This window comes from Petaurus breviceps, unplaced genomic scaffold (assembly GCF_028583685.1).
Source record: "Petaurus breviceps papuanus isolate PSGF00001 unplaced genomic scaffold, PetGlider_PUasm1.0 37, whole genome shotgun sequence".
Classification (NCBI taxonomy): Eukaryota; Metazoa; Chordata; class Mammalia; order Diprotodontia; family Petauridae; genus Petaurus; species Petaurus breviceps.
Window position 1 is genome coordinate 6,216,578 of NW_027186296.1, and position 15,937 is coordinate 6,232,514.

Sequence of the window (15,937 nt, forward strand, 5' to 3'; positions counted from 1 at the left end):
AGTCATAAATTCTTCCTTGGTAGCACTACATCAAAGTGTATATATAAATATATACACACATACATACATATACATATATACACATTAACACACATAATACTATGTAGAATATGATTATTTTTAATATATTATAATTAGGTGAGGGAAGCTAGGTGGCACAGTGAATAGAGCACTGGTCCTGAAGTCAGGAGGACCTGAGTTCAAATCTGGCCTTAGACACTTAACACTTACTAGCTATGTGACCTTGGGCAAGTCGCTTAACCCCAATTGCCCTCCAAAAAAACAAAGCAAAAAAAATATCATAATTAGGTATACACACATGTTATGGATATATGGATATATATGGGTAAGGATAACATGCACATATATGAATGTTATACATGCAAACATATAAGTGTGCATGTACATATGTCAAAGGATCAAAGGGTCTTTTTTCAGAAGAAGCATGACACCTCTTCCCTAAGCACTCTTTATTAAGAGTATCTCCCTACAGTTATCATGGGAAAACCAATAGAATCCTAGGAGACAACTCTTTTTGGCCAAATGATATCAGGCTGGCAACCTCATTCTCTATAGCATCACCTGGCCGCTAACTTTTAGTGTTGTTAACTAGATTACACCTATGGCAGTGTTTTATTCATTTCTTAGTGCTTCTAGACACTATAGGCAGGATTCCATCCAACTTCCTGACAATTCTGTGAAGTCAGACAGAAGAAAAGAATAAGTGAAGAGATGAAAACTGAAGATACAGGAGGACTAGAGTGACAGAAGAGGTATGTGAGAGAGATTGAAATATAATATTCAGCAGGAAGTATAGACAGTGATTAAGAGGTGATATTAGGGCAGGCTTACCCATTGTACAGAATAATAGCGTGTTGTTGGATATAATGGGGATAGGAACGGAGTTCACATGCTTATATAGAACTAGAAGGGACCTAAGAGGACAACTAGTCCAATTCTGTCATTTTACTAGTGAGAAAATGAAGTCTCAGAGAAATCAAGTGCCCTGTCCATGATCACACACAGAGGACAAGATGTTGAATTTGATTCTCAGTCCTCTGACTGCTGAGGCAATGCTCTTTTTGCAATTCCACACAGAATAGGATAGTCAATATGAAAGATTCCATATTATGGAGATAGGTATCCATCAGCAAAGTGAAGTTAATTTTATCTCCTAGTAAGATCAGAGAGTTGTCAGGGACCCAATGGTAAGGATCAAAATCAAGAATCATGGAAGAATTAAGATTATCTCCTTTATCCTAATTCGCTGAATCTTGACTTTTTTGATGGAATTCTCTGTTCTCCATTCTCTCAGTATATTTCCTCTGTACAGTTTAATTTGTTTCCTTGTGGAATCTGGATCTCATTACTGACCATATCTATGGTAAGTTCACTGGTCCTTAGAACTCCTCCCTGCCCCCCAGTCAGCTGATAACTCCCCATCCTGGGAACACTCCATTATCTGTGTTCTTTGGCATCCATCCATTTAGCTTAATATTACAAAAGACTACACTGAATTTTTTGCTAATCTATTTTCATAGAGTAGCAATTTGAATCTTCTTCCAGGTTCTTCAAGTAAACATCTTCCTTCATTCTTGGGGGTATTGTCGCCTATTTTACTGAAAAGATTGGGTGCATTTACTGAGAATATCCTAATATGTCTCCTTGCCTCTTTATGACCTCAAAATCTGTCCCTAACTTCACCTATTCTCTTCCATATTGTCAGAGAAAATGGTATGGAGACAGTTACTTTCCAAGGTCAATCTTTCCTCCTGTACTTGTGAGATTATCTCCTTTTGTTTCATAGATTGTTTTAATTTGTCAATTAGCTCCCCTTTAGTGCCTTCATATTTTCCTCCCTCTCCATTGATTTCTTTTCCTTTGTCTGTGAAGTTTTTCCTATAAGATAAAAACAGTGCTTCATTGATAATGAGAGGTAAGCGATAGGCAGAAGTGTGACTTACAAGTCTTTCTCTTTCTTTCCATTGCCAAACTTCTTATAAATGCTTGCTATACTAAATTTCAAGTCAATCCAAAAAAACATTTATTAAATTCCTGCTATGTTTAATTCAGGAGGGACCATGGCAGGATGGACAGAACTCTGGCCTTATAGACATGAAGATCTGGATTTGAGCCCTATCTCTGACAGATACTGAGGGAGCTTCTAAACCCAAAGTCTCCACACCAATGAGATCACTTTGTCACAGGGATAGAATAGTACGAGACCTTAGATGTTAGGTAGTTAGGTGGTGCAGTGGGTAGAACACTTGGTCTGGAGTTAGGAAGAACAGAGTTCAAATGTGACCTCAGATGCTTATTAGCAGTGTGATTCTTGGCAAGGCATTCAAGCTCAATTTCCTCACTTGTAAAATGGGGATAATAATAGCGTCTACCTTGTAGGGTTGTTGTTGGGATCAAATGATATAATAACTGTAAAATGCTTAGTACAATGCCTGGACATAGAAAGTTCTATGTAAATGTTAGCTATTATTATGCTATCATTTAGTGTAATGCTCTTATTTTATAATTGAACAAATGGAATCCCGGAAATGTGCTTAAGGTCACACTGGCACTGTCACTGAGCCAGAATTGGAACTGTTAATTCCTTTTTTTTCCCATCACACTATGGAGTGTTCTTCCTGAGGCAGTTATGTGGAGTAGCAGAGAACCTGCTTGACTTGGAGTCAGGAAGACCTGAATTTGAATTTTGCCTCAGACATTAGCTAGCTATATAACCTGGGCAAGTCACTTAACTTCTTTTTGCTTGAGTTTTCTCATATATAAAATGGGGATAACAGCACATGATTACCTCATAGGATTGTTGTAAGAATCAAAAAAGGTAATATAGGTACACTGCTGTGCAAATCTAAAAAATTATGTAAATGCTATCATCATCATCATCATCATTTATCTCTATCTTCCCTCCCATAATAATCAGTCAACAAATCAATCAGCAATCATTTATTAAGCACCTGCTATCTCCCAAGCTGGGCAGTTAGGTGGTGCAGTGGATGAAACACTGGGTTTGGAGTCAGAAAGATTCATCTTTGTGAATTCAAATCTGGTCTCAGACACTTACTAGCTGTGTGATCCTGGATAAGGTTACTTAACCCTATTTACCTCATTTTCCTCATCTGTGAAATGAACTGTGGAGAAGGAAATGGCAAACCACTCCAAGAAAAGTCCAGATGAGGCTGTGAAGAGTTGGACATGACTAAAAAATGACTTAACAACAACAAATATTCTAGGCACTGGTGATAAAAATATTCCCTACTCTCAAAGAGTTTCCATTTTATCTCAGGAGACAACACACACACACACACACATATATGTATACAATAAACACAAAATAAATTTAATGTAATTAGGGAGGGGCACTAGCAGTTGTAAAGATCAGGAAAGACAGAGTTGAAAGTGAAGCCTGAGTTACATATTTTTCTTTTTTTTTTGGGGGGGAGGGGAGACAAGGCAATTGGTGTTGTGATTTGCCCAAGGTCACATGGCTACTAAGTGTTAATTTTCTGAGTCCAGATTTGAACTCAGATCCTCCTGATCCCAGGGCTGGTGCTCTATTTGCTGCGCCACCTAGATGCCCCTTAAGTTACATCTTGAAGGAAGAGGTGAGTGTTTTCTAAGCATAGAAGATACCAAGTGGCACAGAAAGAGAGAGGTGGTAGAATACCTTTTGCGAAGAATAGAAAGAAGACCAGTTTGGTTGGATTATAGAGTGTGGGAAGGGAAGTAACATATAATGGTACTAAAGATTAGGTTTGGACGAGGTTGTGAAGGTTTTGAAAACCAGATTGAGGAGTTTATATTTTATCCTAGAAGAGAGTTTTGTGAATAAGGGGAGAGACAGATTGAGACTTGAACTTAAGAGAAAATCACTTTGACAGCTGTGTGGGGAATGGGCTGGACTGAGGACAGACTTGAAGTAAGGAGGCCTTTATAATAGTCCAGGCTATAGGTAATGAGGTCCTGAACTAGGATGCTGACTGTGTGAACAGAGTAAAAGGGCCAGATGAGAGATGTGTTGTAGATGTGAAATAGCAAGATTTAGTAATTAATTAGATACATGAGGTGAGGATGAGTGATGAGTTGAGGATAATGTTAAAGTTATGAACTTCAAAGACTGGAAGAATTGCGGTACTTTTGAGACAGAAAATGAGAAGCCTGGAAGAGGACTAGGTTTTTTTTGGGAAATATGAATTCTGTTATGAGCCTGTTAAATTTTAGATGTCCCTGAGACATCTAGCGAGAAAAATCCAGTAGGTGGCTGATGATCCATGAGGGAATTAGACTTGTCCCTTCCAGCCCTAAAATTCTGTGCTTCACTTCTCTTCCTGTATTTATTTTTAGTTCCCTTTTCATAATCTTTTAAAGGCAAGTGTCTGACTACATTATTTCCTTGTTTATAAAGCTTCAGGGGCTTCATCTTGCTTCTAGCATCAAATTCAAATTTCTCAGTTAACCATTTGCCTCTAATTTTCCTTTCTTAGACTCATTCCTCACTACTGCCCTTCACTAACTCCCCTTTCCAGCTAAATTGAAAACTGACTAAACTAGCTACCATAGGCTTTTGTATTTCCATCTACCACCTTTACACATGCTGACCTCTGTATCTCTGCCTCTTGAGATCTTTAGTTTTCTTCAAATATAAGCTCAATTACCATATACTTCATGATCCTCTCTCCATACCAATTGCCAGTGGTTTCTCCCTCTTCAAATTATCTTCTATTAACTTAACTGTGCACACATTCTAGTGCCCTAGTAGACTTTAAACTTCTTCAATATAGATATTATTGCATTTTTGTTTTTGTCTCTAGTTCCTAGCCTAGCTGCCATGTAGGATGAATAAGTATGTATTAAGGTGAATTAATGAAGGGAAATGCAAGTAAAATACTAGATTATGTTTTAGAGTGACATTATTTTCTTTCAGTGGCAGGGTTTGGGTAAACTTCATGCAGGAACTTTCATTCCATTAGGGAGATATTGGGGATAGATCAAGAAGTAAAGAACGGAGTTGCCACATTATGAATGTTGTATAGCACAGAATATATTTAGGGAGGGTGAGAGGTAAAGTATTGTCGAAGGGTATGCCATTAAGAGGGGACTAGTATGAAATAAACCAGGAAATGCAGGATAGTGCTAGGTTGTGGATAACCTTGAATTCCAGACTAAGGATTCTAAACTTGACTGGGTTTGGTGCAGAGCTGTTGAACTCTTTGGAGCTATTGATTGGCATTATCTGATCCATAGGTCAATAAATTTAAGCTGGAAGAGATGGATGAGAGATTGGAGAGGAGAGGAAGTGGAGGAGGAAAGACTGATGCAATTAGAAGTTACTGCAACAGTTTATATAGGTGAAAATTAAAGCATATAATAGAGGAATAATGATGATGGAGAAAAAAAGAAGAGGGTGGATTTGAGATATTTTGGAAACAGATGTAAATGATCCTTCTACTAGAATATGGTTTAAGAGAAATAAAAATCAAAACAGCACAGTTCCAAATCATTTGGAACACATATACATGACTAAATGATGTAAACAGCAGAATTTGACACTGATGCAAGTCTTCTTCCTTTCTTTGTATCCCCAGTGCTTAGCACAGAGCCTGGCACACATATAATAGGTGCTTAATAAATGCTTGTTGGCCCACTGAGTGAACCAAGTCTAATGTGTGCTCTGCTAACACAGGGAGAAAGTGTGAATCAGAGACCCCAAATGTTCTTGATAAGATAGGATGAGTCCATGGTACAAAAAGAAACAAAAGGGCATTAAATTTGCTGTGTAAATACTCATCAGCAAAAATTACCAATTGCAGGGTGAAATGAATAAATTCACTAATTCTTTCTTTTTCTTTCCAGATTCTGCTCTGTTATCTTGTTCTGCCTGCCTCCTTCTCACCACAAACATTTACTATGCAGCTGTTATGCCTTTGACAACAGGAAAGCCTTTCCAGTAAAGAGCTAGAAAGATGCCATAGGAGGTCATGGTGTTAACTTGGAGCAGTGTTCTATGTCAGTGACTTTCCAGTTAAATTTCAATGATATAAATTGGTTAATTATAGTAGATCCTTGACAACTGTCTTTTGAATTGACTTGGATTCTGGGATATTATTTACATATCTAGTAATTTGGATTCTTTCTTCATTCTTTTCTTAAGGTAATTTCAGAGGTGGAACTGCAGACTGAGTCAATGGACAGAGTGAATCACACTGCAGTGTCTGAGTTTGTGTTCCTGGGACTTTCCAATTCTTGGGATATTCAGCTTCTACTCTTTGCATTTTCTTCTGTGTTCTATTTGGCAAGCATGCTGGGAAACTCCCTCATTATGTTCACAGTGACTTCTGACCCTCATTTACACTCTCCCATGTATTTCCTGCTGGCCAACCTCTCCTTCATTGACTTGGGGATTTCCTCTGCCACTTCTCCCAAGATGATATGTGACCTTTTCAGAAAACGCAAAGTCATTTCATTCTCTGGCTGCATCACCCAAATGTTCTTCATTCACTTGATTGGTGGTGTTGAGATGGTATTGCTTATAGCCATGGCTTTTGATAGATATGTAGCCATATGTAAGCCTCTCCATTATATGATCATTATGTGTCCAAGAATGTGCACTTTGCTTCTGGCTGCTGCCTGGATCATTGGCTTCATCCATTCAGTGGTCCAGATGGCTTTTATAATTAAGCTGCCCTTCTGTGGCCCCAATGAGCTGGACAGTTTTTATTGTGATCTTCCTCGGTTCATCAAACTTGCCTGCACCAACACATATAGACTAGATCTCATGATCACTGTCAATAGTGGCTTCATGTCTATAGGTGTCTTCCTCATCTTGATCACATCTTACATTTTCATTCTAGTCACTGTGCAAAAGAATTCGTCAGGTAGTTCCCCTAAGGCTCTCTCTACTCTTTCATCTCACATCATTGTGGTGATTTTGTTCTTTGTTCCATGCTTGTCTTTCTATACATGGCCATTCAACCCATCAAACCTAGACAAATATCTTGCTATCTTTGATGTGGTTCTGACTCCCTTTCTAAATCCAGTCATCTACACACTCAGAAACAAAGACATGAAGTTGGCAATAAGAAGAGTGTGCAGCCATCTTGTGCATTTCAGTAACATCTCTTAAATGACTCGATAAGGACATATAAACTTTTAATGATTATAAATGAAAACTTAGAAGAACTCATTTGAAGAAGAGAAGATGGTTTGGAACACACTGAATTCCTGGAAGAATATTAAAATGGATTTGCACACTGTTCGAAACATGGGTATGGTGCTCGGAGAATGGTTGAGACTATATGTTTGGCAACTATCTACATAAAAAATGGACTTACTTTACATTATCAGGAGAAAGCATAGGCAGGACAGAAAAGAATTTGATGATAAAATTTGGAGAATGGCTCTATTTAAGTTATAGGAGGAAAAATGTTAAAGAAGGAAACAGGGTCAGAAAAGCAAAAGGGAATACAAAGGATTTAGTTTTCCCAGAAGTCCAGTGTAAAGAGTTTCAAGAAAGAGGTGATGTTTCACAGTTTTACATACTTCAAGGTGAGGAAATGGCTACAGGTTAACTCCTTATTACCAGCTTCAATACGCTTTCCTTTCTTGTGGGTTCTAAAATTATTTTTCTAGGAAATAGTCATTTGTTCAATACAAAACAATCAAACAAACTCTGCCCCTGTCTATTCTTATGAAGAAACTTGTCAATGTATTTTTGGTTAATTAAAGTATTAATACTATTCATATTGTGATATTTTAAAAGATTTTATTATCATTTGCTTTGAAATCCCTTTGTGAAGTTGTTTGATTTAGATTTGATTTGCCTGACATTTATTTTGTACTTAACAAAGAATATTCCCCAATTCTTCTAGGTTAGGCTCTTCTCAAATATTGTTTGAAGATGGCTTTTTTCCCCTATGAGAATTTATCAGCTTTTGAAGCAATGTGAAACATTGTACTGTGTGTTAACTTGCTTGCCATTTAGTACTCCTTGTGACTACTACTTTTGTTCTTTTACATATATTCACTCTGGGCTTCCAATAAGATTCTGTAAAAATAGTCTCCAGCCTCCCTGTGAGTTTTAATTTTTTACTTTCATTATCTCCCAAACTAAAATTTGCATTTAAAATTTTTTCCTTAAAATTATGTAATTTCACAGGAGATTCCTTTGTTTTTTTTTTTATCTCCCACCAAAATATTTATTTATGCATTCTTCCCCATCCCTTTCCCCAATAGAATTTAGCCTGCTGGAGACAGTCAGTTTAATCATTGTGTTTGTAATCCCAGTGGTGGTGTAGTGTCTTAAACATAATAAGTGCTTAATAATTGTCAATTGATTCACCTGGAAATTATTTTGTTGTGATTATTATCATATTGGTACCTATCTGCATTAATATCTTGCACTACTTCCTGTTAACTGATAAGGACTGAGGTGAAGTGTTTTACCCTTTCCTCTTTATTGAGATGGCCACTGGTATACTAGAATTTTATATGTCCTTTGTTTCATGCCCTAAAACCCCTTTGATTTCTGTTCTGATGAATTCTGTTAGCCTATTTTTGTATAATTAAAGCCTCTTATTATGAATAGGCTTGCATTGTAGTTTTTTCATTCATCATTTCTAAGTCATTTTAATTATCCCAGTTTGGTGGTCGTAGCTTGCCTCTCTTATATTTAAAAGAGGAAGAAAGGGAAGGCAACATGCATTTACTAAGTGCCTACTATGTTTTAGTCACTATGCTAAGCACTTTATGGATATCTTAATTGATTCTCGAAACAACCCTATGAAATAGGTACTACTATCCCCATTTTACAGTTGAGGAAACTGAGGCATATAATAGTTAAATGACTTACTCAGGGTCACACTGCTAGTAAGTTTCTGAGGATGGATTTGAATTCAGGTCTTCCTGATTCCAGGCTCAGCATTCTATCCACTGTGCCACCTAGCTACAGATTCAATTGAACAAAGATTTATGAAATGCTTACTATGTAGAAGGCATTTGTGTTATGTTCTAGGGATACAAATCTAAAATAAAATAGTTCCTGCCTTCAAGGAATTTACATTCTGCTGGGGCTGCACTTGGTGGATGGAGAATGGGATAAATCAAGAGTAAGTAATTATAAAATACAGAAAAAGAATAGAAATTAATTTTAAGAGCGAGAGAGTGCCCTTTCTCTTTCTTGTTTGGTTTGGTTTCCTCTTTCCCATTGTTCATTCCATCCATTCCAATCCTTCTTTTCAACCTGACCAATGTCTAATGTGAAAGTAGCTTTAGATCCTATACCTGATTGTATGCTACCATGGGGAGAGGTCAGGGGAGTAAGGGAAGGGGGGGTGGGAAGAAAATTTGAAACTCAAAGAACCAGGGAACTGAATCTTGTAAACTCAAAGTAAACAAACAAATTGATAAAGAAAAAAAAGAGTGAGAGAGTGCCAGTACCTGGGGCAATCAGGCCGGGCCAAGTGTGGTAGTTAGACCTGAACTGTGCTTTAAAGGAAGCCAGGAATCCTACTTGTCTCTTCAGAGATGATATAGTGCTTTCCTTATGTTGGCGTGGCACAGAACTCCTTGTATCTGGATGCCTGGAGCGACCATTGCTTCAGGTCTGACTCCTTGTCCAATCCTTCATGAGATGGAGCAATCCTGTGGTTTTTCTCTTTGGTTTTGTTATTTCTTCCTTTTTAAAAAAAATTTAATTTAACTTTTTAATTTTTAATTTTTATTTTTCAAATGCTTTATTAACTTCTGATTTATGCCATTCATTTCCACCAGATTTTGAGTTACAAATTTTCTCCCCATTTTTCCCCTACCCACCACCCCAAAATAGCAGTCCCATGGATATCCCCTCCTCCAATCTGCTCTCTCCCATATTTTCTCCCATACCCCTTTCGACTTTTCCAGTGGATCTCTATGCCCCAGTGCCTGTATATCTTATTTCCCAATTACATGTAAAATAGTATTAATAATAGTATATATATATGTATATTGGAATATTTGATTTTAAAACTTTGAATTCCAGATTCATTCCCTTCCTCCCTTGTCACCCACCCTTTCTGGGAGGATAAGCAGTTCAGTATAGGTTATACACGTGTGGCTAATGCAAAACAATAACATAGTTGATATATTGTAAAAGACTGACTATATTTCCCTCCCTCCTATCCCATGTTATTTCTTCTTTATCTTCAGTAGCTGCTTCTTGGAGGAGCTGGATTTGTCCGAAAACTGTCAAATGTCCAATGAGAACTTCATTTTTGAATGACCAGCTTCAGTTTCTATACTTTAAAGAAAGAAGTAATAGATATAGCAACTAGTGTCTGGAACTTTCTTGTTGGGGTGTATTTTCTTTTGCTGAGATTGTGGTTCTAAAACAGAGAGACAATGTGGTATAGAGAACAGACCATGAGCTCAGAGTCAGGAAGATAATGGATCAAAAATCTCATTAGCTGTGTGACCCTGAGCTAGTCACTTTATCCCTTTGGGAATAAAGCTATCTAGGATATATCAAGTAAGTCATGAGTTCCCCATAATGGTGAAACCATGGATCCTTCACATATTTGAAAAGTTCAAGCTGTAGATTCTACACTGCAGGTTAATTTTTTTATATGAAATTTCTGTATACTTTCTTCTTTTACTTGCCTAGAGTCAGTGGTAGAGGAAGTAGGCTAGATATAGAGGTGGGGAACCTCTGTCCTTGAGGCCACATGTGGTCTTCTAGGTCCTTGGGTGCGGCCTTTTGACTGAGTCCAAGTTTTATAGAACAAATCCTTTTATTAAGGAGATTTATTCTGTGAAATTTGGATTCAGTCAAAGGGTCACACTTGAGGACTTAGAGGGCCACATGCAGCCTTGAGGCTGAAAGTTCCCCACTCCTGGGCTAGAATTTGGGGAAGTAAAAGAAATATTTTAATTTATGAGTGTGAAATTATATATTTTTAAAATATTCCATGGATATTACTCAGCTGCCACTTCATGAAACAATGGTTTGAAAACTGGTCCAGAAAAGAGCCAAAAGGGACATTCACACCTCTTCCTAACCATCTTTTATTAACTGCATCTCCCCTTAGTTATCATGGGAAATTCAGTAGAATCCTAGGAGACAATTCTTTTGGCCAAATGATCTCAGGCTGGCAAACCACAGCTTCTGCAGCATCACTTGGTTGCTCCCTGTTAGTATTGCTAATGAGCTGCTTTTCCACCTACAGTAGCATTTTATAATGCTCTTAGTGCTTCTGGTCACTATAAGCAGGAGGAGACTGAGGTTTGAGAGGCCCTTAGACTTCCTATCAATGCTGTAATGTCAGGTCCTGTGAGAGAAGAGGTAGGTGGCAGATATAGGAATAAATCCTCCAGCAGGAAGAAGATAGTCTACATCTCCATATTTCAGGGGTGACCAGACAATGATAAGGCAGGATTAGCTATTGCATAGGATGATAAAGAACTGCTTCTTCCTAGAATAAAATTAAAAAGGGGGGAGGTAAGCAGAAGCTAAACACAGTAAAGGAGAATCAGTTTGAAGAATTTCAGATTATGGAGATTGGTATATACACATGAAAAATGAATTTAATTTCATAAGGTAGAAGTGTCAGAGATTCCATGGGAAGGACCAAAATTGAAGAGTAAAAGAATCTAGCTTATTCCACTCCACTCTATTTACTGAACTCCTGCTTCTGATGAAAATCTCTTGCCTTCTCCATATTCTTTGAATATCACATCTGTTCAGTTTTGCTTGGCTCCCTATGCTGTCTAGACTTCATTATTGACTCTTTCCATAGTCAACTATCTTTAATTTTAGATTCTATTTCTTATTAGACTTTCTCTTCTTGCCATGGAAATCTCCAGCACTGGGAATGTCCCTTTATCTGTCCTTCTGTCTTCTTTCATGTCCATCCACGCTGCTTAATAGTTCTAGAGAGAGTTACAAACCCCAACGGGTGGGGTTCACTGCAAATTTAAACTATTCAAACTTACCCAGGCCCTTTTTGTATAGCAAGGCTTTTCTTTGTTTCTTCTTCACCTTATCAATTTGACTATGGTAGTGATTATAAACCTTTTCCCACATTAGTCTCCTATCCTACTCACCTCTCACTCTCAGCAGATAACCTTGTCTCTTATTTTACTGAAAAAGGAGATGCTACCTACCATCTGAGAGCTCTCTAATCTTCCTTACATTTAGCTTTTACCATACTTCATCACCTTTCTTGTTTGTCTTCTCCTATTCTCCTGTTTTATCTTTTGTTTCAGAGGAATAGATTTGTAAAAACTTTATTTTCAATGTTAATCTGCCCACCTGTGCCTTTGAGACCCTCCTTCTCCTTTTACCTTCATTGATTGCTCAGTCAGCCCTATTCTTGCATCTTCATTTTTTATTTCTCCTCTGGTTCCTTTGCCTCCAATTTTTCCTCATGTTAAAGACAAACAAACCTCTCAATCCTCATGCACTTTTGACTTGTGATTCTTTTTCTTTCCTTTAATTACCAAGCCTTTGTACTAACTTTCAGTTTCATCCAGCAAACACTTATACTCTATCTCCTACTATAGGACTAAATCAAGATAGGTAACATGGTGGGCTGAATCATGGAGTCCTGAAGATCTGAGTTCAATCTGACTAATCTGTTTCCATTTCTGGTGATGATTTTCAAACCAGTTCCCAACATTGATATAATTACTTTTTTCTAGTATCTGCATTGTACCTTAAAAATCATCTAGTCCAACTCTTTTATTTTAGAGATGAGGAAATTAAACTCCAGAAAGGTTAGATTCCTAATTAAATAGACTCACAATTGGAAAATAGGTACTTCTACTCTTTTCATTATGCTCTCCTTATTCCTTTCCCTATCTGCCTTCCCTCCCACTGAGCCCACAGCAGCCTCCATATCCTAATTTCTACTGAAACAGTGTGTTATAGTGGAAAGTATATTAGCCTTGAAATCAAGTTACTAAGATTTGGGTTCCAGATTTCTCACTTTTACCTTGTGAGATCTCACAAGATCTCACTTCTTAATCTATAAAATGAAAGAGTTGAACTGGATGGCTCCTTCTACTTCTAACATTTTGGGGTTCACTTATCACATGCTACCATATGTTGTTAGTTCATTCTTTATAATCTAGGGTAAGAATCTGACAATGTTACTCCCCTGGCTCAAAAATCTTGTGTCTCCCTCTTGTCTATAGGATCACATTCAAACTCCTCAGTCTTACTTTTTAAGATCTCTATGTTCTCACCCCAACCTATATTTCCATTTCGTATTACTTCAAATCATGCCTTTCTGTCTTAGGCAAACTAGCAGTTCCTGAAACTCAGTATTCCATCAACTATTTCCACATAGGCTGTTCTTGTGCTTCTTGTAATTTTTAGCTTTCTTGAAGCCTCGACTAAAGCATTATCACCTGCATGAAGCCTTTCATGGACCTAGAAGATGCCTATACTCTCCCCTTCTTCAAATTACCTTCTCTTATTTATCTGTGTATATGTTCTATTGCTCCAGCAGAAGTAAGTTCTTTGATTGTCTACATTACTTATTTTTTGTCTTTACCTGAAGTGTGTAGCTCAGTGCCTTTATTATTATAGCTGAATAATGTTTAATAATCATTGAAAGGAAGTTCAAACTGGAGAACAACCACAAACTCCTACCAATTGAGTTAATTGAAAATTTATCTTATTTAAAATCAACTGGACCCTAGTTGCTGCATAGTAAGGCTTTTCTTTGTCTCTTGCTAATCTTACCTATTAGGGGCATCTAGCTGGTGTAATGGATGGAGTGTTGGCCATGGAGTAAGGAGGACCTGAGTTCAAATTTGGCCTTGGACAAATTTGTAACCCTGGGCAAGTCACTTAACCATACTTGCCTCAGTTTCCTCATCTGTAAAATGAGATGGAGTAGGAAATAGCAACCTACTTTAGTATCTCTGCCAAGAAAATTTCAAATGGAGTCACAGAGAGTCCTTTGAAGTTGAAAGGACTCAATAACACTTATTTACCCACAATAGGCAAAATAATTAGTTTTTTTTCATTCTACCTACCTTCCCTCACTCTCAGTGAGTGATTTTTCTCTTATTTTAATGAAAAAGTTGAGATGGCCTACTGAGATCTTTATCACGACTCCTCTCCATCTTCATTATCTATTATCTTCTCTCATTCTACTTTTTTTCCTTTTGTTTTTAGAGGAAAAGATTTGGAGATAATTCCTTTTCAAGGTCAATCATTCCACTCCTGTTTTCTTAGAGGGTTATTGCCATTTTATTAGCAGGTGGTTGGGAAGGTATTGTGAAGGAACCATCATTTAAGTAGATAAATATTGGGTGTGGCATTCAAGGAGCAGGGGCCACTTAATATGGGCCATGTATGGAGGTGGGATAGTATAGCATATGTACATAGAAGGCAAGAGGTCTAATATGATAATAAAATAGTGCATCTGGAGGACAGTAGAATGAGAATAAAGTTGGCAATGTTAAGTGACTCAAGGCTATGAACAACTTTGATTCAATTCCAGGCTAAAGATATTGAACTTGACTAGGTTTTGTTTACAAGGGACCTGTTGAAGAATTTTGGTCAGAGGATTAGCATGATCAGATCTTTTCATTAGGACGATTAATCTGGGAATGGTGTGAAGGATGGATTGGAGGGGTGAAACTGTGGAGATGGATAGGAAAATAGGTTAGGGCACTGTTGCAGCAATCTGTACAGGCAAAGCTGTACACGAAAGCCTCTATTAAGGCCAAGAGGATAGAGATCTAGGAACAGATTTAAAATTACTTGGATAAGTCAAATTAACACCATGGTTTTGAACACAAGTGACTCAGTGAAAAATGTTGCCATTAACAGAAATGGCTGTAGGGACAGAGATAATTAGTTAATTTTGTTATTGGTTGACTCTGAGCTACTTGTGGTAGACATGAACTTGGAGAGGTACCTTATACATTTCCAGATATGGGTCTGAAACTCAGGATAAAAAACCCAAAGATTTGGGATTTATCTGAGATGATAGAAGAAACTATGCCAATGAATGAAGTAGCTAAGTAAAATAGGTAGAGTTGGTAGAGAAAAGAGTTTAATCAGAATAATGGGGAACTCTGGCCTTAATGTGTTCAGAGACAAAAAGGGAACCAAGGAAGGAGACTGAAAAGGAAAAATTATTAGGGCAAAAGAACCAAGAGAGTAAAGTGTCTAGGAAATTAGAGTGTATTCATAAGGAGTGGGAGGTGAAGAGCGTCAAAAGCTCCAGAGGGGAAAAGGAGGATTTAAAGAGAAAATGCTTTGAATTTGACAACGTCACTAGTGAATTTTGTGAGAATGGTTTTAGTAATATAGGAGTTTAAGCTGGATTAAAGGTGCTGAAGACTCACTCATTCCATGGTGAGGAAGGGGAAACATTGAGTGTAGATAATTTTTTCAAGAAGTTTGTCATTGAAGGGGAGGAGAAAGATGTGATAGTAGGTGGATGGGGAGAAAGGTAAGGAGAGAAAGCCTTTTCATAATTGAGGAAACCAGAAAACATTTATAGGTGAATAAGGAGCCAGTAAAGAAAGAGATTAAAGATGTATGAGGGAGGAGATTATTGTTGGAGCAATGTCCTTGAGGGGCCGGGAGTGGATAGGATTGAAGGTGCAATTAGAAAGATCAACCTTGGGAAGGAGTAGGGATGCTTTATTCTCTGAGACAAATAGGAAGGGCAGTGAAGTTATCACAAGAGTTTGAGGAGTGAAAGAGTAGAGTCGAAGGATTCCTCACAATGGACCCAATCTTCTTAGTGTAGCAGGAGATAAAGTTATCTGTTATAAGTGTAGGGGTTAGAGGGTGGGATGGGGACCAGAGTGCAGCAGGAAAAAAGATTTGAAAATGTTTCTATGGGGAATGAGATAGAAAGTGGGTGTTATGTAAATACGATTATTGTGGAGCAACAAGAAAGGTCCAGATAAGGTTATATAC

General features: G+C 37.6%; 1 protein-coding gene across 1 annotated transcript; it reads left to right on the forward strand.

Moving 5' to 3' along the window:
* The first annotated feature begins 5,743 nt into the window (after positions 1-5,743).
* On the forward strand, positions 5,744-7,138 carry LOC138168397 (olfactory receptor 4F3/4F16/4F29-like). The gene has a single exon (XM_069097426.1). It carries the CDS (start codon positions 6,200-6,202, stop codon positions 7,136-7,138), a length of 939 nt encoding a protein of 312 aa, XP_068953527.1. The 5' UTR covers positions 5,744-6,199.
* Positions 7,139-15,937: the final 8,799 nt, after the last annotated feature.